The 25,368-nt window shown below is 40.8% G+C and overlaps 1 protein-coding gene across 1 annotated transcript in view; it reads left to right on the forward strand.

Moving 5' to 3' along the window:
* lpgat1 (lysophosphatidylglycerol acyltransferase 1) overlaps positions 1-25,368 on the forward strand; it is a 43,097-nt gene that overhangs the window by 13,275 nt on the left and 4,454 nt on the right. Inside the window, exons 4-6 of the mRNA XM_076168043.1 lie at positions 1,092-1,187; positions 6,982-7,261; positions 12,376-12,502. Coding sequence (XP_076024158.1) covers positions 1,092-1,187; positions 6,982-7,261; positions 12,376-12,502 — 503 coding nt within the window. The remainder of the gene's footprint in view (positions 1-1,091; positions 1,188-6,981; positions 7,262-12,375; positions 12,503-25,368) is intronic.

Genomic DNA, 25,368 nt, shown 5'->3' on the forward strand with positions numbered 1-25,368 from the left:
AACATAATGATAAGCTTTTTTTTTCGTGCTTGGGGCTTTCTTAGATTTCTCACAATTACCTTCTGTTTATCTCTCAGACGTCTTTACTGTGTCACCCTTCTGTAGAGACGCAGTGTTGTGGTATTCAACAAGTGTTTACTCAGCAAAGTTTGATCTGACAACAGATCCAAGCTGTGGCTGTTATGCATTCGTTTGAAACAGGACCGTGTCAACAAACTTTAGCACACACACACACACACACCCTTTGGCTCTGTTGCAACAGCTGTCTTGCAAGGTTTACTTGATTACACCCTTTCCGTGAGGTAATACACCTCTGCTTTGCAACAAAAGCGGTTCTTGTTAAGGCCGAAATTATGTACCTGGAGGCCTGACCCAACTTGTGGCATATGAACAAGCGAGTGCCTTTTTTAGACTGGAACTTGATTGTCATTCAACCTATACATATGGTGTACATCTGCAAAAGATTACGTTGCAATTGGCTCACCGTATAGTTATTTAAAGCAGAAAAAGCAAACAAATAATGAATAATGTAGATATTATTATGTACTGTATTCAAATGTGTTCAAAAATAATGAACAATATAGATATAGATATATACCATACTAAAATATATATAAACATTTCTGCACAACAGGTGTTAAGAGTACAGGAATGCTATGCTACTGCTACCTATAGATTGGGTAAAATAAATTATATTATTGAACTTATAATAAATGTGGATATAATATATAATATGTAAGATTAAATTATTGCCTATAATTCATAGAATTTAAATGGAATGTGTCCACAAGTCTTAATGGGGGTAATTGGTATTTTGTCTTCTGCTCTTCAAAACACGATGAGACAATCTAGCTCAGCAACTGCATGTGTGGCTCAGTTTATCATCTTAGCGCTCAGACATTAAGAACCAGAAGGGAGAGTCAGCCAAAGCAGCCAGTTGCGGGAGCTGTCGTGAGGGTTGAAGTTCCAAGCGGGTGGTGTCAGTTTGGTGGCAGGGTGTCAACACGGCAGTCAGTTTTTGTGTTATTGTTTTACTTTGAGCAATTGAGCAAGTTTTTAAAAAGTTGTATATTTTGTCATTTCCTTATCAGGTGGTACGGAAAATGATGTGGTTAATGGACCATGTGTTCAAATACACAAACTTTGGCCTAGTGTCCTTGATGCATGGTGACTTCTTCATCAGACAGGTAAGAAACCACACCAACACCATCTCTAAATGGGACCGACAAAGACTCAATTGAATTTACACTTTACAATACCTCAGCAGCTACAGTGCTTTTTCTATGCTCCTAATATTTATCCCTTTATTATGATAAGGCTAGCCTTTGTTTGATTTGGCACTTAATGAATTGAAAAAGTTGAACTGTATTTATTTATCCAGGTACAGGTTAGTAATAACATAATTTAGTGTCACATACAGCCCTGCTTTTGATTGGACAGCAGTAGTGTTGAATGTTACTAGCTAAGAAAACTCAGCATAGGCTCTCTCTCCCTCGTCTTTGTCTCGCATGTTATTTCCTAATGCATGACTTTGTGTGTGTGTACTGCCTTGCTTGCCTTTTTTTTTTTTTTTAACCTCTGTATAATCCCACTGGAAGTTCCTATTGTACACCCAGACATCTGTGGAGAGAGAATCTCTCTTGGAATTGCCTCCCCCGCGGTTTCTTCTCCTAGTTTTCTTCCTCTTTTCCTCATACGTTAAGGTTTTCTCTGGAGTTTTTGCGCTTTTGGCAGGGTTGGGGATTTTCCTGATGTGGTGGGCCTGTAAATCCCTTTGAGACATTGTATGTGATATTGAGCTATACAAATATAATTGACTTGACTTAAGGTGTCACATGTGGCTCTGCCATAGGTTGAGCTACTGTCACCGCCTATGGCCTCATTGCACACTGTCAGCACAGTATTCATCCCCCAGATCAGGAACATTATTCCTACAGCTGTATGATTGGATGTTAGTACTGGTTTACCACTGGCTACTGCAATGCCTCAAGGCCAATCAAAGTCATGAGAATGTTCCCTGCTACAGGGAACTGTGAACTGAGAAGCTCTCCTGAAACAGATAAGTAACAAGGTCCAAAAGGTCCAGGGATTTTGAGAATAAGATTTCTCAGGAGCAGCTGAGCATGCTATCCATACTTGAGGTATTTGCACACTTAGCTTTGTGTTTGGCTAACCCAACTTTTCAAATATAAGGATAGATGTATAGTCTGAGATTTGGTGTTTACATTTCACCACGTACTTGTGTTTCTATCCAGATCATGGAATGGGCTTGTGCTGTGCAATTAGGGAAATTGCTCTACATTGCTTGAAAGTCTTCATAATTTTTGTTCATTTCTGCTTACTCATCAGGTATTCTGTTGAGAGTTATACATTTTAAAGGACAGATTCCCTCAAGGTGGCATGAGTTGCCCAAGGCCAGTGCAATCACCAATGTTCATTGTAAGCAAATAAACCCTTAAAGTCTCAATTCTTGCAAAGTCCAGGCCTGTAATGCCCCGTTTTCCCAGCATGCTGTTTCCCTTGGACAGCAGCTTTGCTCTGAGAAGGATACCGGCAGTGGACTGTAACGTGGAAGGTCTGCTCAGGCCTGCTGGCTCTGTCTGACCCTTTGCTGTGGGAGAAGCTGGAGCAGCAGCTCACTCTGACAGGCCTACACATGAGGCCTGCGGGGCTCTTGTGATGCTCAGGGAATTCCTGGAATATTATCCAGTTTCAGAAGTTAATTACCGACAGGGTGCAGTGGTGACTCAAACAGATTCACTCAATGGAATCAAAGTTTGGTGCACCGGCTCATGTGAACCAAATGGTCTATGTCATCTATCCCTGCTCAGAAAGTTTTATTATTTCAAATATATGAATAAAGATCATTTAAAGAATCGCAATGAGGCATTCCTGGCATGGACCGGCTTGTATGAAAAGCTTCTGCAGTGCAAACACACGCTGTTTATCATCATTACTTAACTTGTCTCTATCTTGTGTAGGGACTGCTTGATGATCTCATTTACATAAATTTTTCTTAATCCATGGGAAACTTAATTTGGGTTGGAAGATACCTCATACCAATTTCTTTCCAGTTTCTTTTAGTACAGAGCTTTACTCATTCCTACATAACCTTTTCTGAGCTGCAGACATGGTGAAAAGAATTACATTTGTAGGTCATTCAAATGTTCTGCCATATAATGTGACATCAGGAAAATTTGTGACACTGAACCCAGGGTGACCCACTGTGAGCCTGCTGAGGGCCAGACACGCTGCAGTGCGCACAGAGCAGACTAGTGTGACTCTGTGATCACCTCTGGTATTCCTCTCCATACATTCTTTCCCAAAATACCCACACACAGACACCCGCACGGCCAAGCAACTGTCTCAGCTTCCCAAGCGTCTGCTGTCTACTCTCGCTGACGGATATGAGCAGGCTTTGACTGAAATGACTGAATTATTTTTTTAGTATAGCAACGTTTTCATACTTGAAACATAAACCTGTAAAAACATTGTATTTTTGTATCCTGTAATACACCCTCCCGGTCATGGAATTCCACATAGAGAGAATCCTCAACTAGTCAGTGTGACTTATGTCTGTGAGTGGCTCTGTACTTGAAAACATCTGAAAGTTCAGTATTAATGAGTTCACACGCTGTTTGCATTTGGCAGACGCTTTTATCCAAAGTGAGGTACATGTGATACTTAAATACAACATCAGCAAAGAATCTAGTTCAGAGAGAAGGGTGTCAAGAAGCTGATTGTGAGGGATGAAGACAAAAACGTTAATCACAAATTTTAAGATGAGACTTCAGCTATAATTGTGTGTCATTTGGTTATGATGATTGCCTGGTCTGGATAAGTATGGAAGAAGGAAAGAAAGAATGAAAGTACTATAGTGTTTGAAGTGCTGAATTCTGAAGTTTTTGATGTGTTAACTGATGTGAGCTGGTTGGGGACACAAGAATTTCTTTGTATGGGGCAAATATTTCAACATTATTACAAATATGTGGAACGTACATACAGCATATTACATATTGATCTACTAATAGTGGGGCTCCCAGATAAGTATTTCATTAATCCAGGAAGTGTTAGGTTATTGAGTTGTCTGTGGATCTGTCTGGATCAGTATTTATAACCAATATTTCCTCAACCAAGCCGACAGCCTGAGAGGAAATGCTTGTGTGCTCTCCTGCCACTCGCGTTTGTGGTGGTGTCTTTATACCGCACAACAGCAGATCCTTATTAGCTGCACTTAATTGAAATTACCTGAACTGTGCTCTTAAACATCAACATTCACAGGAAATGGCCTACAAAATTGAAGAGTTGTGGCCACTCCCACAGCGTATCATCACCCTGGTGATGCCACGCTGTGGGTTTTAGATAAATATGTCTCCATGTCGGGCCGGAAGCCTTTGTTTAGTGTTGCAGCTACTCATCCATGTTTTCAACTGTTCATTCTGTTAAAAAAATTAACTTATTTTTGTTTGGTCTTTCTAAGACATTATTTATAAGTGTAGTGTCCAGTTTGCATAATGATCATTCACCACCAACATTTAGATTTCAAAATTATCTTATTTGCGTCATAAAAATGTAAAATTTTATGCTACATTTTCACAGAGAAATTTGAGTCAATAAAGGAATGGAATTTTAAAAATGGCAAATATGTAAGAACCCTGAGTCTTACTAGACGCACACAGGAACGCACACACCTCACACAGATATTGGCCAGCTTTTATAACCAGGCCTAAAATCAATCCACAGCTCTCCGGCTCCTCCTCGGGCTGTCACTGCTAATGTTGTCGAGGCCAGTGTGCAATGCATCCGTTTCAGTCATTACATTATCTGTGCTCCATAATGTTACTGCAACCAACCTAGTTTTGTTTGCTGTGATTCTGTTGTTTGTATATGACAAAAGATACCAATCTGAGCAAATTAACTACTTCTCTCTTACTACTTCTCTCTTACTGCTGTTAATTATGTGTTCTGTCTGTGTGTGTGTGTGTGTGTGTGTGTGTGTGTGTGTGTGTGTGTGTGTGTGTGTGTGTGTGTGTGTGTGTGTGTGTGTGTGTGTGTGTGTGTGTGTGTGTGTGTGTGTGTGTGTGTGTGTGTGTGTGTGTGTGTGTGTGTGTGTGTGTGTGTGTGTGTGTGTGTGTGTGTGTGTGTGTGTGTGTGTGTGTGTGTGTGTGTGTGTGTGTGTGTGTGTGTGTGTGTGTGTGCTTACGATTTCTTGTGACCTGAAGTTCTTTTGCCTACCTATGTTGAACGCACTCATTGGAAGTCGCTTAGGGTAAAAGCGTCTGCTAAATGACTGTAATGTAATATATATATATATATATATATATACACAAACAAACCCCAATTCCAAAGAAGTTGGATAAAAACAGAATACAATGATTTGCAAATCCTTTTCAACCTATAGTCAGTTGAATACACTTCAAAGATAAGATATTCAATGTTCAAACTTATAAACTGTATTGTTTTTTTACAAATATTCACTCTTTTTGAATTTGATGCCTGCAACACGTTCCAAAAAGCTGGGACAGGGGCATGTTTACCACAGTGTTACATCACCTTTCCTTTTAACAACACTCAATAAGCGTTTGGGAACTGAGGACACTAATAGGTGGAATTCTTTCCCATTCTTGCTTGATGTACAACTTCAGTTGCTCAACAGTCTGGGGTCTCCGTTATCGTATTTTGCGCTTCATCATGCGCCACACATTTTCATTGGGAGACAGGTCTGGACTGCAGGCAGGCCAGTCTAGTACCCGCACTCTTTCACTACGAAGCCACGCTGTTGTAACACGTGCAGAATGTGGCTTGGCATTGTCTTGCTGAAATAAGCAGGGACGTCCCTGAAAAAGACGTTGCCCGGATGGCAGCATATGTTGCTCCAAAACCTGTATGTACCTTTCAGCATTAATGGTGCCTTCACAGATGTGCAAGTTACCCATGCCATGGGCACTAACACACCCCCATACCATCACAGATGCTGGCTTTTGAACTTTGCGCTGATAACAATCCGGATGGTCCTTTTCCTCTTTGGCCCGGAGGACACGACGTCCATGATTTCCAAAAACAATTTGAAATGTGGACTCGTCTGACCACAGCACACTTTTCCACTTTGCGTCAGTCCATCTCAGATGAGCTCAGGGCCCATTTCTGGCAGGCAGCGTTTCTGGGTGTTGTTGAAATATGGCTTTCGCTTTGCATGGTAGAGTTTTAACTTGCACTTGTAGATGTAGCGACGAGCTGTGTTAACTGACAATGGTTTTCTGAAGTGTTCCTGAGCCCACGTGGTAATATCTTTGATAGAATGATGTCGGTTTTTAATGCAGTGCCGCCTGAGGGATCGAAGGTCACGGGCATTCTATGCTGGTAGTCGGCCTTGCCGCTTACCGGCAGAGATTTCTCCAGATTCTTTGAATCTTTTCATGATATTATGGACTGTAGATGATGAAATCCCTAAATTGAGAAACGTTGTTCTTAAACTGTTGGACTATTTGCTCACGCAGTTGTTCACAAAGTGGTGAACCTCACCCCACCCTTGCTTGTGAACGACTGAGCCTTTCGGGGACGCTCCTATTATACCCAATGATGACACTCACCTGTTTCCAATTAACCTGTTCACCTGTGGAATGTTCCAAACAGGTGTTTTTTGAGCATTCCTCAACTTTCAGTCTTTTGTTGCCCCTGTCCCAGCTTTTTTGGAACGTGTTGCAGGCATCAAATTTATCAATATTATTCCTCTGAATAATGTTTATAATTGAGATAACCGGTGCAGTATATCTTGCTGTCTTGTAAGGCACTTTGGGCTGCATCTCTGTATAAAAAGGTCATATACAAATAAATATTATTATTTGTATTTTACTCCAAAAGCAGAATTTTTCTTTGAGTAATCAAACAAACCTACCAGCTGTTTGAGATAACTGCATCTGCTTTGAATGCCTTTAACGTTTTCATTGTTTTTCTTTTCTTCTTTCATTGTTACTCCCACAGGGTAAAGCTCACAGAGACAAACAGTTGGTCTACCTGAAGGATCACCTAGACAAATACTACCACAGTCGGGACAGGAAGTGGATAGTGTTGTTTCCAGAGGGTGGCTTCCTCCGGAAGCGGCGGGAAACCAGCCAGCTGTTTGCCAAGAAGCACTCACTGCCCCATCTGACCCATGTCACGTTGCCCCGACTGGGGGCAACACATGTCATCCTGAAAACCCTGTCAGGCCAGCAGGAGAATGGCAGCGTGGGCTGCGAGGCTGGAACCCCCAACCAGATGGGTAACTTCAACACACGCACACACGCATATCTTTCTTTCTATCTAGCCTACTTGTGACTTTCTGGACCCTCTCACAGGAATATTGGTTGTATCCATTGTCCAGTTTGCTCTAATCTTTGCCCTATTTCTGTTTGTGTTGTCAAGTAATTTACTTAAAAATTCATTTATTTTCTACTACATATACAGGCAAGTCTCATCAGCTCTACCGGCATTTTAGATTGATAAGCACTAATTTCAAATGTAGTTAGTGATTTTAAATAATTTCATACTGTGCTTTGATTATCTAAACACAAATGACTTCATTATAGTTTGCAGGATGTTTAAGGATGCTGAGGTTTGTCTGCATCTCAGAATGCTGTATTCTAGTAAAGGTTTTCACAGTTTCACTGTGAACTCTGCTGCTCGTCTGCCCTAATAATAGAAATTTTATTGTAGTTCCTGATTAAATCATTAAATCATTGCGTCTTTCTCAGTGTCCTCTGGGAGTCCTGTTTTAAATGAAAGGTGGCTGGCGATAAAGGACTACCTGGAGTGGAAAGGGGTGACATGCACAGCGGTGCCAGAAATTGCATCAAGGTCCCTGAAACCACAGCAGTACTTTGCAGGAGAGTACTATTTAGAATCTAGAAACCAGCCCTAAATACAGCTGAGGAGCAGGAGCATCTCTGCAGTTAAGAGGTTTTTAGAGTTTAAATTTATTTGAAAGAATTTAAGAAATCCCACGACTTCAAAAGCCAAACAAGAATGTAGGCAACCCCCATTGCATGATGAAACACTGCACTTTCCTAGCTGTACTTAAAATTCCATTTTAAAAGAGTGCTGTGCTAATGGTAATTTGGATAGTGTTTGGGCCAGCATTATTGAAAATGTGGCTGAGGGACTTTAGCCTTAGTCTGCAAACACAGCTCTGTGTCCTACAGCCTCAGCACTTGCAGCAAAATGTGATCTGTTTATCCTAGCAAGTCAAGTCAAATGAAAGCTGTCAATTAATTAGCGCTTGTAAAATTTGGATACAAGAAGCACTAAATTATTTGTATGTCAAGTCAAGTTTATTTGTACAGCCCAATATCACATACAATGTCTCAAAGGGCTTTACAGACCCACAACATCAGGACAATTCCCAACTAGCCCTATGCTTTCAAGGAAGACGAGGGAAAAACTCCCGAAAAAACCTAGATGGATAAGGGAAAAAAAGGAAGAGACCTCGGGAGAAGCAATTCCATGAGAGATTCCCTCTCCACGAATGACTGGGTGTGCAATAGGAACTTCCAGTGGGATTATACAGAGGTACAAAGGCATGCAGGGCAAAACATATAAAGTCATGCATTGAGGAGTAGCATGCAGGACAGGGATGAGGGAGGAAGAGAGGGACACGGCAGACAGAGAGGAGGAGGGGAGGCCAAGTGGGGAGGAAGATAGGATGCCCTGAAAGATGAGATGGCGGGTGGAGGGGGCAGTGTGGGAGGGGGAGCCGCAGAGTCATGGTGGTGAGGCACCCCTGCGTCCCTCTGGGGATGCGGCTGTCTGTCACTGAAACAGCCATGGAGCTGAAAAACAGCTGAGGGAATCAGTGATCAGACATCAGGGGATGTAGGGAGTAAGGTGAGAAATGGAGAGAGAAAATCAGCTAATGTGCCCCATCCTCTTACGACACTGACACTGTCACTAACCAGACTGCAATTCTTTGTAACACAAGCTAATACATTTACATAGGAATATACAAGATGATGAGTGAAGGTTGCAATGGAGAGCACATGGTATGACATGAAATGTCTCCAACAGTGGTCAGTATTGCTCTTTCATAGGTTTCACACCATAACACCATATTTAGAATTTCTGTTTTATGTAAGTTTTATGTGCATGTGTGGAACAATGGAGGTGAAACTAAGTTTAGATGGATTATGTCCAGATATAAGGTGACATTTTTATTAAAGCAAGGTGATAACAGTCCATTATCGCATGCCGTTACAGTTCAGTCCGAGTCTCCAATTGCTCTCTTGGTGATTTGTCTGTCAAGATTATGTTAAAACTGGCCAGTTCCTGCTTTTCAGGAAAAAGTTAGTTTTAGTCACCATGTAGAAAACCTTGATTCTTTCTTTTGTTGCTTTTTAATATTATGTTATTTTGTGGAAGCAGCACACTGCTAGGAAAGGATAGTGTGCTGTCATTTCCTGGTCTCAGCAGCTCAGGAGAAGGTGAAGCTTGGTTGATGCACTGGGCTTTCTGACTCACACGTGTCAAATGGCTCACTTGGATCAGCCGAGCACTGTCACCCAGGCTAAATACACACATTCACACACACTGTTCAGCGTACACACAAAGCAAGTACACTGCCTGTAGAAATCATCTGTGTGCAGCTGTGACTGAAAAGTCTGGCTTGGTGCTATAAAACAGTTGACACTCAAAGTTCATGGCTGTGACGCATTTTGATCGGGACTGAAGTTCTTGATCCAAAGGTAAAAGCTGTCCTTATCTGGAGTGCAGTCGAGAGGAAGGCCAGGTGTGAAATGTGAACTGTGCTTGGCCCACAGAGTAGCCTGATGGAGTGCCAGATACATGCCAGGATATTTGCTTTCCCTCCAAGTGTTTACAGGATGACGCTCCTCTGATGTCATATTAAATGACCACAGGCATTAATTTTTCAGTATTGTTTGTCACACCATGTCGAGCAGTAGTAGATGGCTTGGCACACTGCCCCTTTCTTTGGCTGGCCAAACTAGACAAAGGCAATGACAATTTTGTGTTCCAGTGAGCAGGTCAGAGATGTATTCAGGAGCTAAACCATCGAGTGATTTGTAAACAGTTAGCAGTGTTTTGAAATTGATTCTGTATTTTATTGGAAGCCAGTGAAGTGATCTAAGTATGGGGGTAATATGTTCACTTTCTCTTGTCTCAGTGGCTGGCTGCTGTCTTTTGAATGAGCTAGAGCCATCCCAAAGAAAAGCAATTTGCATTGCAGTAGTCTTTCTTAGAGGAGATGAATGAATGAACCAGTTTTACAGCATCTGACAGGAATAACAGATTTGACTTTGGAAATGTTTTTTTAGGTGGTAAAATGCTGTCCTGATTATACCTGTAATGTGGCCTGTGAAGTTCAGTTCAGAATCCTGCTCACTGGGTTTCAGAGATTCAGTTCAGAGTTGATCACCTGTCTGTGACCTCCATCACCTCCAAAAATGATCTCAATCTTGTCATTTTTTAACTGTAGAAAATTTTTGGTCATCCATTGTCCTATGTCATCAAGTCTACATATAACATGTAATATACAGAGTATAGATGTCTTGTTTGAATGAAAAACCTTCACTTACGAGTCCCATGATTGAAACTGATAGAAAATGGCTAAGTTAACAGTTCACATGCTACGCTAAGCTAATTAGAAAATGTTACATGACCTGAGTTGCTGGAGTGATTGTGAAGTGTTTGTGTGTCAAGTGCTTGCTGGCTGTTGGCACTTTCATTAATATACTTTTGCGTTTACAAGGCTGGGTTTATAATTATCAATAAATTAGAATATTGTAGTCTTCCCCATGATTGTGTAGCCTATTGAACCAGACTGAGAGACAAATTAAAGGCTCAGGAAACCGTTGCAGGTGATTAGACTTAATTAGCTGATTAGAGTGTGACAGCGTGAGTCTACAATATTGAACTTTTTCACAATATTCAAATTTTCTGAGATACTGAATTTGGGGTTTTCATGAGCTGTAAGCCATAATCATTGAAATGAAAACAAATACAGCCTTGAAATATTTTGCTTTGTGTGTAATGAATCTATGATATATAAGAGTTTAACTTTTTCAATTGAATTACTGAAATTAATTAACTTTTCCACAATATTCTAATTCATTGAGCTCCCAATCGCTAACCAAACAGTACTTGCTGGTCTTTCCAGATGACTATAGAATATTCAGGCACCAAAACGATTACAAAACAAATATGTATGTATATGATTGACCGCAATGAAGGCCGTACATTAAGGCCTTACATTACTTTATTTCTGTATGGTTATTTTACAGTATGGGTGGTAAGTGATTACAAAGAACAGAGGAAATTCTGTCAACTCGCTACATTGTTTGTTTTTGTCTTGAAATTTTGACAAATCAAAAAAATAGAATTAATAGACCACTTTCTCATGGCATGGCGGGAATACAAATAATTAACTAAGTGAAGTAAAAAGGTACTTCCCACTACAGATAGGTCAAGTTAACACCTTTAAACTTTACAACTTTACCTCACAAGGTCAATTTGGTGTCAGCCCGAATGCTCCAAATATATTTTTCTGTTATTCATGTGGTTGTGTGCAGCAGGGTACAAAGCTGGCAATGCATAACGAACATGGAACTGTTATGTGTTCACATGCAAAAACTGACAGGACATAAGCCTTTTTGAATCTTATTGATTCTGCTTATGTCTTACTCATGTTTTCGCCTTAATCGTAGTGCAGACAGATTATCAGACTAATTGTATGTAAAGGTAGGGACCTCCAAGATAAAAAATAGGTGAAAGTTTAGAGCAGAAGCTGATGCCCAGAACCAGGACTTGACAGAATTAGTTTGGCAGCCTATCATCTCTATTGTTTTATGAACAACAGAAGTAAAATGCTCAACTATTCAACTGTTTACATATTTGTTTACACTATTGAGTTAGATACAAGATGAAGATACAAGTTTTTTTCCTGAATCAACTAGGGACTTTTTCAGATGACTTTTGAGATTTCAAACTGCCCTCTGGTGGATATAATACTTTCCTTGCGATTGACAAAGCTTGGAAGCCTTTGATGAACACGTTGAGTGAACGTGAAACTAAAGCGTATGTGTTTAATATCAACTAAAATCCTGTCCTTAAATTCCGTCATGTGGCTCCCCAATTAATCCATAAAAAAATCCTCCCCAAAACTGAGTGACTGATTGGAGATACACTAATCTTGATTTTTAGCTTGTACCTCTGTTTTAAAAAGTGTTCCGAAGCTCCCTGCTGTAGATCAATATTGACCTCTGACCCTTTTAGCAGAGATATGATATATAGAGATATGACCCACTTAAAAAAAAATGTGTAGATTGTTTGGATTTTTGTATTCTCTTTGTTACTCACTTTCTGAAACTTTGTCATCTATCACAGGTAATAAAAGTAGAGGCCTGCAGTGGGTAGTGGACGTGACCATAGCTTACCCCAAAGCGAGGCCCATGGATATCCAGACATGGATCTTTGGCTACAGGCCTGCTTCAGTCACACATGTACATTACAGGTAAGCTCAACACAGACATTATTACGTTCACCTCTCACTCATCATCCAAGGATTGAAATAGTGTTGTTGTTTTCCGAAAGCATTCCTGCTTTATAACAGTAGAGATGTCCGGTATTTTACATTACATTACGACCATTAAACAGACGCTGTTATCCAAAGCGACTTACATTACATTAACCACCCATCACAGAGGGGGGAGCAGTTGGGGGTTCAGTGCCTTGCTCAGGGGCACCTCGGCAGGGACTCGAACCGGCGAGCCTCCGGTTCCCAGGCGGAAGCTCCGCCGACTGAGCTACTACTTCCCCTTTCACCTCGCAGACTTGCTACGGATATCCTCAACATACGAACAAAATGCATCACATTAACATGCACAAAGTGAAATAAGCACAGGACGGTGTCAATGGAATTTCAACATCATCTCTCATAGTTCTATTTGTCTTAAGTTCTTTAGACTCAGGTCATTATATCGCTTAGTTGTTGTAGGCCCTCCTCTTACTTGATCTGCTCCTTCATGGAAAGAACCACTTCAGATAGCTTTGGTGTATAGACAGTGAAACTCCATACTCCATCCTGTCACTCACTGAAGCAGCATTTACTTGGATCTAGGAAGAAATTGTGACCATGGTTTTAAATCCACCCCCAGATAAAGTCTGACTGCACACCCACTCTAAGTCACCAGGACAAAATTGAAAAACAACATTTTTTTGTGTCCATGTAATGACTGTTTGGTCATTATTTCATGTTAAGTTATGTTAAGTAGTGAACATGTTGCCCTGCATTTTCTGTATTACCTGCAAGTAGAGCAGACATTGTCTTCTGCAGTCGCATAAAGACCTGATGGGATTCCCTGTTGGAATTGAGTGGAGCAGACTCTAACACAGGGGTGTCCAAACTTTTTTGGGCACCCAAAAGAGGGTCGTATTTTAAAATTTGCAAATGCCCGAGGGCCAATCGTCCCTCCTGACATTTTTGAATCATAAACGATACATAGAAATGCTCTGTTCTGAAACAATTTTATTTTCAATGACACAACAATTGTCATTTCTCCAAATGGCAATCTAACCAAATGTAAGCCACTCAGGCTTGAACAGGTGTCAACAAAATAATTCTGCCTTTCTTTCACATCTGACGAGTCAGATAACATAAAGAACAAGCAGTCTGGGATACCTAAAACTTTCATGAATCTGATAAATAACTCAGGTTTATTTTAAACACAACTTATTATGGGTTATGAAATGTTCAGTGCAAAAACATATCAACCTTGCTCCTGTCCTTCACATCATTAAGGAAGTAATATTGACATTGGCATTGGCATTGCCATTTAATTGTTAATAGTGACAGATGTGGCCATTTGTAAATGCTTACACAGCTAATCTTAACATAAATATGAAACACTCAGAAACTGGGATTTATGAATTTCAGATGACCAAGAAACAGGTAACTTACTGACATTAATGTGAAGGGTGATACTGAGATCTAGACTGCAGTACACAGGCCAGGTCTGGTTTGACAGCAGTGGTAGAGACACGTTAAATGTCACGTAGATGGATATCGCTTCGTCTCGACCTCGAGTGGTTCTTGTTTAAGTTCATAACAGAGAATGTCTGCTCACACAAATATGTGAAGCCGAACAAGCTCAGCATTTTCTTCGCAATTGTTGGCATTTCTGGAAAACTGCTTTTGTCCAGCTGCTGGTAAAAGCTCTGAAGAGAAAGCTGCTGGTGTCGGCTGCGCCACTCCTTCTTTTTTGGCATGGCCACTTCATATGCTTTAGTGGTATTTTCATTAAACTCACGGGCCTGCTTAAAGAACCGCTATTGTATGGCCAAAGCAGCTAGAGTTGCTTCACTTTTTCAGCACGTTTGCTCCCCGATAGCTGGTCGTTTGCATTAGCATCTTTTGTCTGGTAGTGGTCAGTCTCTTTGCAACACACTTGCTTCGGTTTTCACTGAAAAAATATAGATTAAATAAATATTTCCATCTCTCCTGTAAGCGGCGGCCCTTGATATCAACCTTCCTCTTTTTATCTACCGTCGCCATAGCAGAGATTACCTGGAAGGTGTCACAGCGTGACTACAGAGTGGTGCTGCCACCCTGATGTGAAAAGAGGAATTGCACTTTGAACGTGTATGATTTGGTTGGTGCCGGCGGGCCAAAAAGAATACATTTCAAGAAGGAAGCTGTGGAATTTGGACACGCCTGCTCTTACACGACCAAAGAAATTAATGCAGTGTTTAACTTTTCATATTTTGCATTTACCTATATATAATCTTGATTGTTGCACACGTGAAAGACAAGACAAAACTTTAAATTTCATTATTCTGGATGTTTCCTTCACCTAGCCTCACTGCATTTCTAGTAGACACATGATAGAAAATAACAACAAAGGTTGTCCAGGTTCTCTTTCCATGACATGGACGGAACACAAATGGATCCTCTGCAGGCATCAAATCAAGATAAACGTGGACATCCATTTAATTTGTCTTGACAGGTTAGATCAGAGATGTTTCCAGGCTCAAGAGCACATGGTCACTACCACTCTGAATGTTCCATTACATGAATGTACAGACACAACACATTTGGAGTGTGTGTGTGTGTGTCCGTGCAAGGTGAGAGTGGGGCAAAGTGAAAGGTGATTTATGAACCCTGTCTTAGTGGGTCCAAGAAACCTCTGTCTGTAATTAGAGCAGCCGAGTTTGCGCTGGTCCCACAACACCTCAGGGACCATGTAGTCGGCCATTGACACAATTGGCCTCCCTTGCACGGGCAGCAGTTCCGTGGCCTGGTGACAGACAGGGAGGCATCCAGCTTAGCTACAGGCACAGCTGTTTGTGTGGCAAGTTTGCACACTGTGATGGTAGTAATCATCGAGACGTTAGGCGCATGCTGGTGTTGGTGCATGGTCAACAGGCGGATCAATCTGTCTGCTGATCCAGGGAACGCTGAGGGGGGGTTGATGCAGATGGGCCAACACATAGACCAGTGTGCTACGCTGTCATGTTTTTGCAGCCAGTTTTAAGTAATTTTGTATTGCTTTGTCATGGTTCCTATTTATAATTACAAATTTAAGTTGTAATGGAATGTAAAGCTTTCAGATTGTGAGGGATTTTGAATTCGTTTGCGGGTTCAATTCGGTGGATTGAAGTCGGTGGATGTTTGTTGCAGTAGATGGTTTGTTTTTGGTTGTTTTTCACACTTGAGGGTGCTAAACACTCGAATTGGTTTGCCACATGTGGGCAAAGAATTTGACAACACAATTGTGTTACTGTTATATTTAATCAGTTTGCAAACAATGATCTCGGAACCTCGCATACGGCGCAAGAGTGAGTTTCTGTGTGAACAATCCTTGATAATGAGCAGTTGTGTGGATTACTGCTGCAGAGCCGTCACATCTGGAAAGCCAGCAGAAGATTGTAATAATAGTGATATTCTACATGAAGCTTTGGTGCTGGTTACACTGGGTTTTTTTTCCCCCTCCAGCTGTCCCTCTGTTGCACCCCTTCCTCACATTGTCTATGTGGCTTGCCCTCTGTCCCCAAACAATCAGTTTCACAGATCACAGCATTATAAACCCTGTGTGAAAGGCAGGTGGCAGAGTGAGGTGGGTGCACAGAAGCCAAGAGAGGGCAGTAAAAGGTGTTAAATGGATTGACTCCTTTTCTGTGTGCTTTCTCCTTTTTGGTTTCCGTGCATGTTTCTGTCGTGGAAGTTATTAAATTAGGCTCAGGGGCCACGAAGAATCGTTCATGGTCATTTGTGTTTCACACTTGCAAGCATGAGTACCTAACAGCAAACAGAGCGTCAGTCTGGGTGGCTGCAATGGACAGAGTAACTCTATCTCTGTCCTTACCTTACACTCACACAGTGACAGCACATGGGTCATAAAACGGATACATAGGTCTTGTACCTTGGTACCTTCTCACTATACCAGAATGCTGACCAAGTCTCTGTGTGTCTTATCTATCACAGTCATCCTGACTAACCTTTCTATGAACCACAGATAGAGAATAGCAATTGTCTCTTTTGTGAGGACCTAAGTAAAGTTAATATGCTGAGCGTGCATTGGTTATGTGACTTCTAGTACTACTAGTTCTCCATTAACTACTATACATTGTATTGTATATGATTGTGATTTTCCCATTACAGTTTGAGTTTGAAAATATTTGAAAGGTATCTGAAAGGTGACACTGTTTATGTCTGTCCCAATATCTGGTGAGCTGCCTACAGTACATAGTCAGCTGCCTACGTAGACAGGCGAGTCAGCTTATCGGTACACCCTACATTGCTACAGATCCCACAAATTGCAATTCACAGCTTTAGATTTATGGCTGACATTTTATTTAATTGACGGTTTTACATGTTATATTAACATCTTGACTCCTACATTGGTAAATATGCTTTAAGGAAAACCATTTAGGGTCATTTCAAAGACTTAAAATTAACTAAACAGACCTTTTCACGTTCCTAACCCATTAATAATTACAATACAACATCGACTATGTATTTAACCACTTTGTGAATCTTGAAGTATTTTTTTTAATCCCCAAATCCATTTCTGTAACTGATTTAAGCTATACCAATTTTTAATTTCCATACAAGTCAGTTTGTTTGAGATCTGTCCAGATTTCCCTAGAATGCATCATCCTAAATTTGGTATCTTTGACAACATATCATCTAAAATAAGACTTTATAAAGACGAAACCACTGATATTCACCTCAGTTTAAGTAGGACGTTTTACTCTATAATTGATAACTAAATTTGTACCTTCAAATTTTAGCACCTTCAAAAACATAGTTTACGTGCTTTGACATACAAGCCAAACAGGAACAAGGCAATTAACAGGATTACACATAACATTACAGAAATACAAATATAGATCAATATAAATTAGAGGGCACAGAGTTTTTCCAGTATGTTGTTGGAGCCATTGATGGCTGCCATGTCCACTTTACGGCTCCAGGTGAGCCAGGTGCTCAGTGCTCTTCCCCTCAGTACAGCAGCAGGCTCTGTGCATCACCATGGAAACTTCCTTCATGGATTTATGGGCTTCCCTTTAAAGAATGCTTCCAACGCAGGTTTAGTCCCTTAAAGTGAAAAGAGAACTCGAACCCAAATAACCGTCCAGCCAGTAACTGACAGATAAGTGCCAGTAACCATGGTGGTAGATTAGTTGAATAACCGTGTTGATTGCAATTAAATTATTGTACTTTCATGTTGGTGTTAACATAGCAATAGTGCTAGCACTAGCTAGCCCAACCCATTAGAAACTATGGGCTGAGGCAACACAGCAAGCTAACATGCTAATCCACGAAAAAGACTGATGTTCAAAAATGCCTTTATAATAATAATATAATTTGTACGTAAGCCTTTATACAGCTCATGTACGAATTCTATAAATTGGGACAGCCTCCATGTCCGTGAACATGATGACTTAAAATGCTGACTAAGTAGGCAGCTCACTAGCCATCTATCTGTTATCTATCTATCTAAAGGGCCAGAGAAGCTGATCATGGTCTGGCCAATTAGCTGTTAACTTTCATCTTACTAGAGCTGTGCACACACCGAGTGCCCTCTTGGTGGTTTAGTTGTTAATCAGCCATCAAATGTCTCACACACTTTTGTTAGCTGCGAGTATAATGAGCACATTGTGAAACGGGATATGATGGGATAATGAATTCATTTTCCCCCACAGCACACACGTCACCATAGAAAATTGTATTGGAGCAATCCCCGCTTTAAAACCATATAAATATATTCATTTCATTGACAATTGTAAACTAAACATTACGAGGTGTCTTTATCCAGAGCCCATGGAAGCTGGGGTACACATCTGCTGTGCTGGTATCATGTAGTCCTCTTACAGGCCATGTTGTTCAACTTTACTGACACTCTAGACTTCAAACGTGCGCCCATATAAACCACTATGTGCACTTCCAACTGTGTGACTAATCAGTTCATGTTACCTTCTCTACATTATATTCATTTGTGACTGTGGTTTTATGGATGTTTACCCGTAGAGTGATAAGAGGTTGAAGCTGCCACGTTAGGCATAGTCATCCACCTTTGCCCTACACCTTCCACACCCTCCATCTCTCGTCATACAGCCTCAAATAACCACAGCCACACTGTAAGTGTCATGTGTTCATTGTCAAAAAACTGAAATTAAAGTGAGCATACATAGTCAAATTAAGTATTGTTAAATCTTGAAAGCTTAAAAGCTGCGGTTATTTTGTGGGTACAATTTTTTGAAACAGAGATTCGTAGTTTGTAACTCAATCAGTAACTTAAATATTGCAAAAAACATCTAAATGTGTGATTTAATGGATGTCGAAACAACGTGTTTACCATAAGATCATAGATTAGAAAAAGGAATGTTTTACATTGACAAGCTATGGCTCCACTAATGTTGCTTTGCACCAGATCTGTCACTCTGTGGATGAATAAAGATTTGGTAATTGTGTACACAGTATTTGGCCTCTCTAGCATCAAAAATTCCTGTCTAAAATGACTAAGATTGATTGTGATATCCTTGAATCACCACCACGTTAAGTGGTTCTGCTATGTAGCCTAGCGAAAAACGTCTGATCTTTAAAAGAGGGGCGCGAAAGAAAAAGTTTGGGAACCACTGCTCTATGTGAAACTAATTGTGTTACCAAGCATAAACAAAGTCTGCTAGCGGTGCTATCGCAACTTGGAACTTGGACACATGGGCCATACTCCATAAGGGTGCATGAGGCTGCAAGAGCAGCATTTACCAAATCATGGCTGATTAATCCTCTTGGACTCCAATATGATGACATGAAGTAGAGGGCTGTTTGTCCTACAGTTGCATCTACTGGTGGAAAAAAAGGTAAATTTAAATCATCATGCATTCATCTATGATACGAGTTTCTTTACAGTCAGTAAATTTGTAGTTGGGTCGGCTGCGCCCATGAGTTTAGTTGTCACCGAGCATGAATCAGACATATTGTTGCTCTGATTACGTGCTGCTTTTTTATTGTTTTGGCATTTTCTTATTGAAGAAAGCCTTTGACTTGACAGTGAGCAAGCAGCTATGAGTCATTTGTTTGGATTGTTTTTATACACAAAAGAGGGGGAGAAACAAAAAGGAAATAAGTATTAATTAGACCAAGGAAATGTGATACACATGTGGACTAGATGCATAAGGAGTCATGATGAATAATAGGGTTCTGTTCCGAGTGATAATAGGGAAGCCACATTGTCACAGTTCTGTTAGATGGTTCCATGTGTGTTACACAATGCCATATGCAGATTATTGTTTTACATTACAGGGGGGTAAGAACAGCAAAAATAGAGAAAAAGAAGAAAACGCAAACCATAAAGAGAAGCAGGCTGTGTAATATTGTGTGAATTAAGACAAAGGTATGACAAACAGAGGGACAGCAACTAACCAAAGCCAGCAGTCTAACCGCAGAGTTAGAGACTTGCTGGTTACTATCCTTGTTTAGACGTGTCAAACATTTTGTTACTGTATTGTATCTTTTTATTTAATTCAGTTTTCACATTGCATTAAAGGATGTACAGTATACCAAACTGTGATGTGTTTACCATGGATCTATGTTTGAGGTGTCCTGATCAATCATTTTAATGGAGCTCAAGACTAAGTATCCATCTCCACATTTGTATGTATGCAGTATGTTTCACTAATTTTTTGAGTTGAAATGATTACATTATTTAGGCTTTTGTCTTATGGTGATTTGTATCAGCATTGCAAAATAGGCTTCAATATGAATACCCAGTTTACTCTTCTTCCTTTGGTGAGTATGTTGTGTCCGTGATTATGTACCAAAGCATTTCCTGGAAAGTCGACCCCCACAAGTCGAAGAGGAAGCCGATTAGACTAAATGGAACTATTAACAAGCAGACGCCTCCCCTCCCTTAACTTCCCTCTGATTGCTGATAAGGGTGTTCTGCAAGCAAGAGCCCTTAAAAGATCAATGGGGATCCCAAAGTAAACCACACACTCCACATGACTCTTAAGTAAAATTTCACAAGGAAATCATTGCAAGTGGGCTTTCCCCAGTGCTGCAATGTAGCACAAATGAAATAAAGTGCTATTCAAGCTCACTGAAGTATACTTGAGTTTCTGGAGTACTTGTTCTGTTCCACTGTGGCTGTACAGTGTTGACAGCTCTCTATTTCTCAATAGAGGCTGTTAGGGCTTTAGAGCAAAGTTTCATAAAGCTGAGGATTTTGACCTAAACTAAAGGGGCACAGATCAGGGGGCACAGTGTTTTGTCACCACTGCTAAGATGTTGATTCACCCTAAACTGTGTCCAAGGCGCTTCTTTTCACAGCCAAACTGAGAACTTTAGAGCAACATAAACAATGACTGGCTACCTTCCAAACAGGCTAGTTTAATGAACATTCTACCTACAATCTAAATCTTCCGAATTAGAGCTACACAGAAGCTAAATGTTTCAAACAAGTCAACCTTAAATATATGGAACAGCTGTCCAATCTGCTTCTAACCTGAAGTTTCTCTGATTGTTGGAATAAAGACTGTTTGCTGTTTTCACTCCCTTGGCACAATCTTATTGCCCACAACTTGGGTTCATGTTTGTGGTTGTGTTGCCTCCACAATCTGGTGGGGAAAATTGAATTGCGATCATCATCAGATAACATGCAAGTTAATTTAGCAAGGTGAACTAATTGAAGCAAAAGAGACGTGAAGTCATATAGTACTTTTGATCATTTTTCTGTGATCGTCCATCATAAATCACATTTACAGTATGACACTACATAACCCACGTTTTTTTTTACGAAGTACAAATGATCATGAAAGATCACTGAGCATTATAGAAAGCTACTAAACAGTTTCTATCGAGACTAACAGATGTATGAACCTTGTAAACTTTGCATTATATAACAGGGCCTTTATACTAAATCTAAATCAGCATGTTTCACTCTGCAGCCTCCAAACGCACAATCCACTACACGGCATTACTTATATTCAGCTTTTGATGCGTCTTTCACTGGTTTGGGGCACAGATTTGATGCATTTTGTTCTAAAATCATGCATGTTTTGTCTGTATATGGAGTTTGCATTTTTGGCTCTGTGACTTATTGCATGGTGCATTTCTCTCCTTTATGTGTTTAAAGGGGGATCGCACCAATAATGGCCACGGATGTTATAAGTGCGCTTAATTATGTATTCCGTTGAATGTATCCAAGGGTCACGCAATTAGCGGGGGTCAATGCTGCGTGAATGTTCCCCGCCTCCGTAAAGCAGGCGCACAAACATACTGTATACAGCAAGTTCCCCACATCCATCCAATATCAAGATATTTAAGAGATATTCAACAGATTCTACCATTCTACTGCGACTTTGAAACTGTCATAGTAGGTGGACTTATTCGCTGTTGACCTTTGTAAATTAGATGTCCATTTCACCCTAACTGCGAATATAAAAAGACACTCACTGGGACGCAATTTGTGTGGCTGTTTCATGTACAGTACGTGCATCTGGCCCTCACACTGTGATACGGAGACGGTTTTGGTTTAAACTACTATCATGTTTTGTTAAGTATGCACAAAGAAAGTAGCTAGCAAATGTAGAAGCTGAAGCTGTCTATCCCACCGCCTCAAACAGCATGCATGCAGTTCAGAGAATGCATGGAACTGTATAGGTCAATTGTTTTATCGCCAGAGGATAGAAAATATTGTGATGACTGCTCGCCCAGACCTTGTCTACATATCAAACAGCGTGTGACACAACTGCAGCATTTTAGGAAAACAAACACACATGACCAATTACAGACTCGCGTGCCGACGATGACATACAACAGCAGCAGCTGCCAAAGACACCGCAGCAACAAACTAGGTGGCAAGGGCTCGGCTTTGTTGGATTGAGTATCAGGGAGTGAGGAAGGAAGCCGTAGCAGTAGGGGAAGCATAGTGTGTGGATGCAACGCTCACACACTCCAGCCTCCCTCCTCAAGCGTCCTTCACTGGCCTCCAATCCAATCACACATGGACTTTTTTTCTGTATCTGTATTTTTCCTGCCATCATTTAGATTTTGTTTTGTCAGTTAGTTTATATCATGTCTGGCATTTAATTACAACTTGAATTATTATGCAACCTTGAGGTCAAACATGTACAAGCATGTATTATTGCGCCAAACTAGTGAACAATAAATTATAAACAAGTCAATGACATATAAGCAACTAATGAATAGAAGCCAATACTAATGGAAAAATAAACAAACATTCAGTAAAAAAGCATTGGGTAAACGATACATAACAGCAAATAAATGTTTACAAGCTGACTAAACAATTTTCTATAGTTTGGAAAGCATGAGTGTCTTTGTGGCGCTGCCCTCACCGATGGGAGCAGAGAGACGGGGAGTCACGTGAACAAGCAGCCCAGTGCCAAGCAGGCTTTGATGATTTATGCTCCATGCTAGCTCGTCACCACCAGCTCCACCACTGCACACTGTTACACATGCCACTGCACGACAAACACACACACTGTCACACCCTCAGCACAATATTGATCCTGCCATGCAGTCTATACATTTTTAGTACTGCAAACAAAACCATAGCAGCATGATTGGTGATTGTTTGGAGCAGTGCGACCTGCACACCAGCAAGTTGTTTCTACGATCCAAAATAACGCTGTTGATTCTTAGTTGTTTGTTATTTAAGTAGTAGCAATCACTTGCATGTCTGCCTCCTCCCCATATTACCTGTTCATTTAAAGACACAACTGAATTTAAAAAGTTGTTATAAGATATGATGAACTCCAATCCAACCATATGTGGTTGGTGCAATCTGATGTGTCTGTTCCGTTCAACTTGAGTGGTGCTATGGGGGCTAACACGCAAAGGTATTGCAGCACCTCCTCCAATTTCAGCTGTGCTCAGGCTTCTCTGTAAATACCCTGATGTCTGAATAAACATTTTAGCTGGAGGAGAATCGCTGTGGTAGCTTCCTACCTAGAGCCTTAACACTCAGACCTCCTGACAAGGAGCTTCGGTTTTCTCTCTCCAGGATTACTGCACTATTGGTTTCTGATCCAGGCAGAGAAGGCGGTAAATGCTTTAAGGAAGCGAGGGTAAATGTTCTCTGGGTTTTTATATTGGTTGAGTCATTAGTTCATTCAGTGATATTTCTCTAGAGCAACACGACAAATAAAACCAAATTGTGACGATTATGACTCTTCACAGCTACAGAGCAGTGTAGTCCAGTTTGCTCTGGAGTGTGTTGGTAATGTTGGTATCCACACTCCAGTAGTAAAGCATTGCTCTTTAGCCACCAATCACACTTTTAATCAGGCACCTTAGCTCCAGTTCACAAGCTTCAGGGGTGTTTTTATTACTTTATTATTTTATTACAAACTTGATGTAGTAGTAATGCAGTTTTCCATGGATCTTACTGAGGGTTCATGGGCACCAGAGGCATAAAAGTAGGTAGTAGTAATAGTAACTCGTCACTGATACGTAAATGTTAATCTGTGTTCAGATTCTGTGTTCAGATTAAGCACCGACCCACATCCACACAGTAAGTACTATTAGTATTACTGTGTAATTGACATTAAAAAGAAGGCTGGAAATTAAACAAACCCAGGGTGTTTGGTCAACATCTGTGTCTCTCATTCTGTGGGAATATGTCTCTGCTTCCTACCACAGCACATCACATCACAGCACATCAGCGATTTAGTTTTTTCCCCCTTGTGTAAATATATTTATGGAAGAAAGCATTTGACATAACGGTGAGCATTAAGTTTGGAGATTGTTTTTATTATTCACAGAGATGGATCCATGTGTATAACACATTTCTCTATGAAGATTATTTTTGTACAAATGGAGAGAAACGAAAAGACAGAACAAACAGCGAACTAAAACCATAAAGAGAATCAGGCTGTGAATGAAGACAAAGTGATGACAGAGTGGCAGCAATTGACCACAGCCAGAAAAGGTTATGTTAAAATGACATAATGTAACCGCAGAGTTTCAGATGACATCAGCGTTGCTAGTTCGATGACCTCTTGGTACAGTTTTTACAGGATGACATCATACCACTGTACAGGCACTCGCAGAACACATCATTGGCTGTGGTGAGGTCGATTCGGGGGAAGACACGGGGGGGAAACAAAAAAGGGGGAAATCCTGCACACTGGTTTGACAACTGCGTCCACCTCTGTGCCGTCCTGCACCTCCCCCAAATCTGCAGCCTTTGAAGTTATGTGCCTAGACTCACTGTGCTGTGATTGTAAGTCCAGACCAGGCTTTGTGCAGCTGGCCAATCAGAACAGAGAAAATCAAAGCAAAATGCCCCCTTTTTTTTTATCTTCACCATTATATTGATCACCTTTGCAATCAATACTTAATCACTACTTCCTCCACAAAGACACACCGCTAGTGCAATTATTGTGGTCATTATCCAGAGAGGTATCGAGCCGCTGTGAATGCATAGGAAAAAGCTTTTGAGAGGGAGGAGACTGTAACCTCTGTTTGAAGGTGAGCAGGAAGAGGCCAGCTGCGTGCCTCTGCAGCCCACTAGGGACCCCTGCTGGCTAGAGACGACACTGTAGCTGGACTCTCGCGCCCTGACCCTTTTTAGAAGACACTTAGTGTTTTCACAGTGTCACCCAGAGCGTCGAGAGCAGAGAGTCGTTCTGTTTCCAAAGATGCTTCTTCTTTTGTCTTTGTGCAAATTAAACATGGTAGCAGATATAAATTGTTATTTTGAAATGTAAACAGCAAGTGGACATGAACTAAAACTCTTATTTGTTTTCCCACGATTGCACAGGGGGTTGATGATTTTATTTCTCAGTATTTTAGTGAAAGATCATGTGGAATGAATTGTGGCTCCGTCCCTCCTCCTCCTCCTCCTCCTCCTC

Source organism: Genypterus blacodes, unplaced genomic scaffold (genome assembly GCF_046128005.1).
Source record: "Genypterus blacodes isolate CSIRO-AG114 ecotype Tasmania unplaced genomic scaffold, CSIRO-AGI_Gbla_v1 ptg000185l_1, whole genome shotgun sequence".
Taxonomy (NCBI): domain Eukaryota; kingdom Metazoa; phylum Chordata; class Actinopteri; order Ophidiiformes; family Ophidiidae; genus Genypterus; species Genypterus blacodes.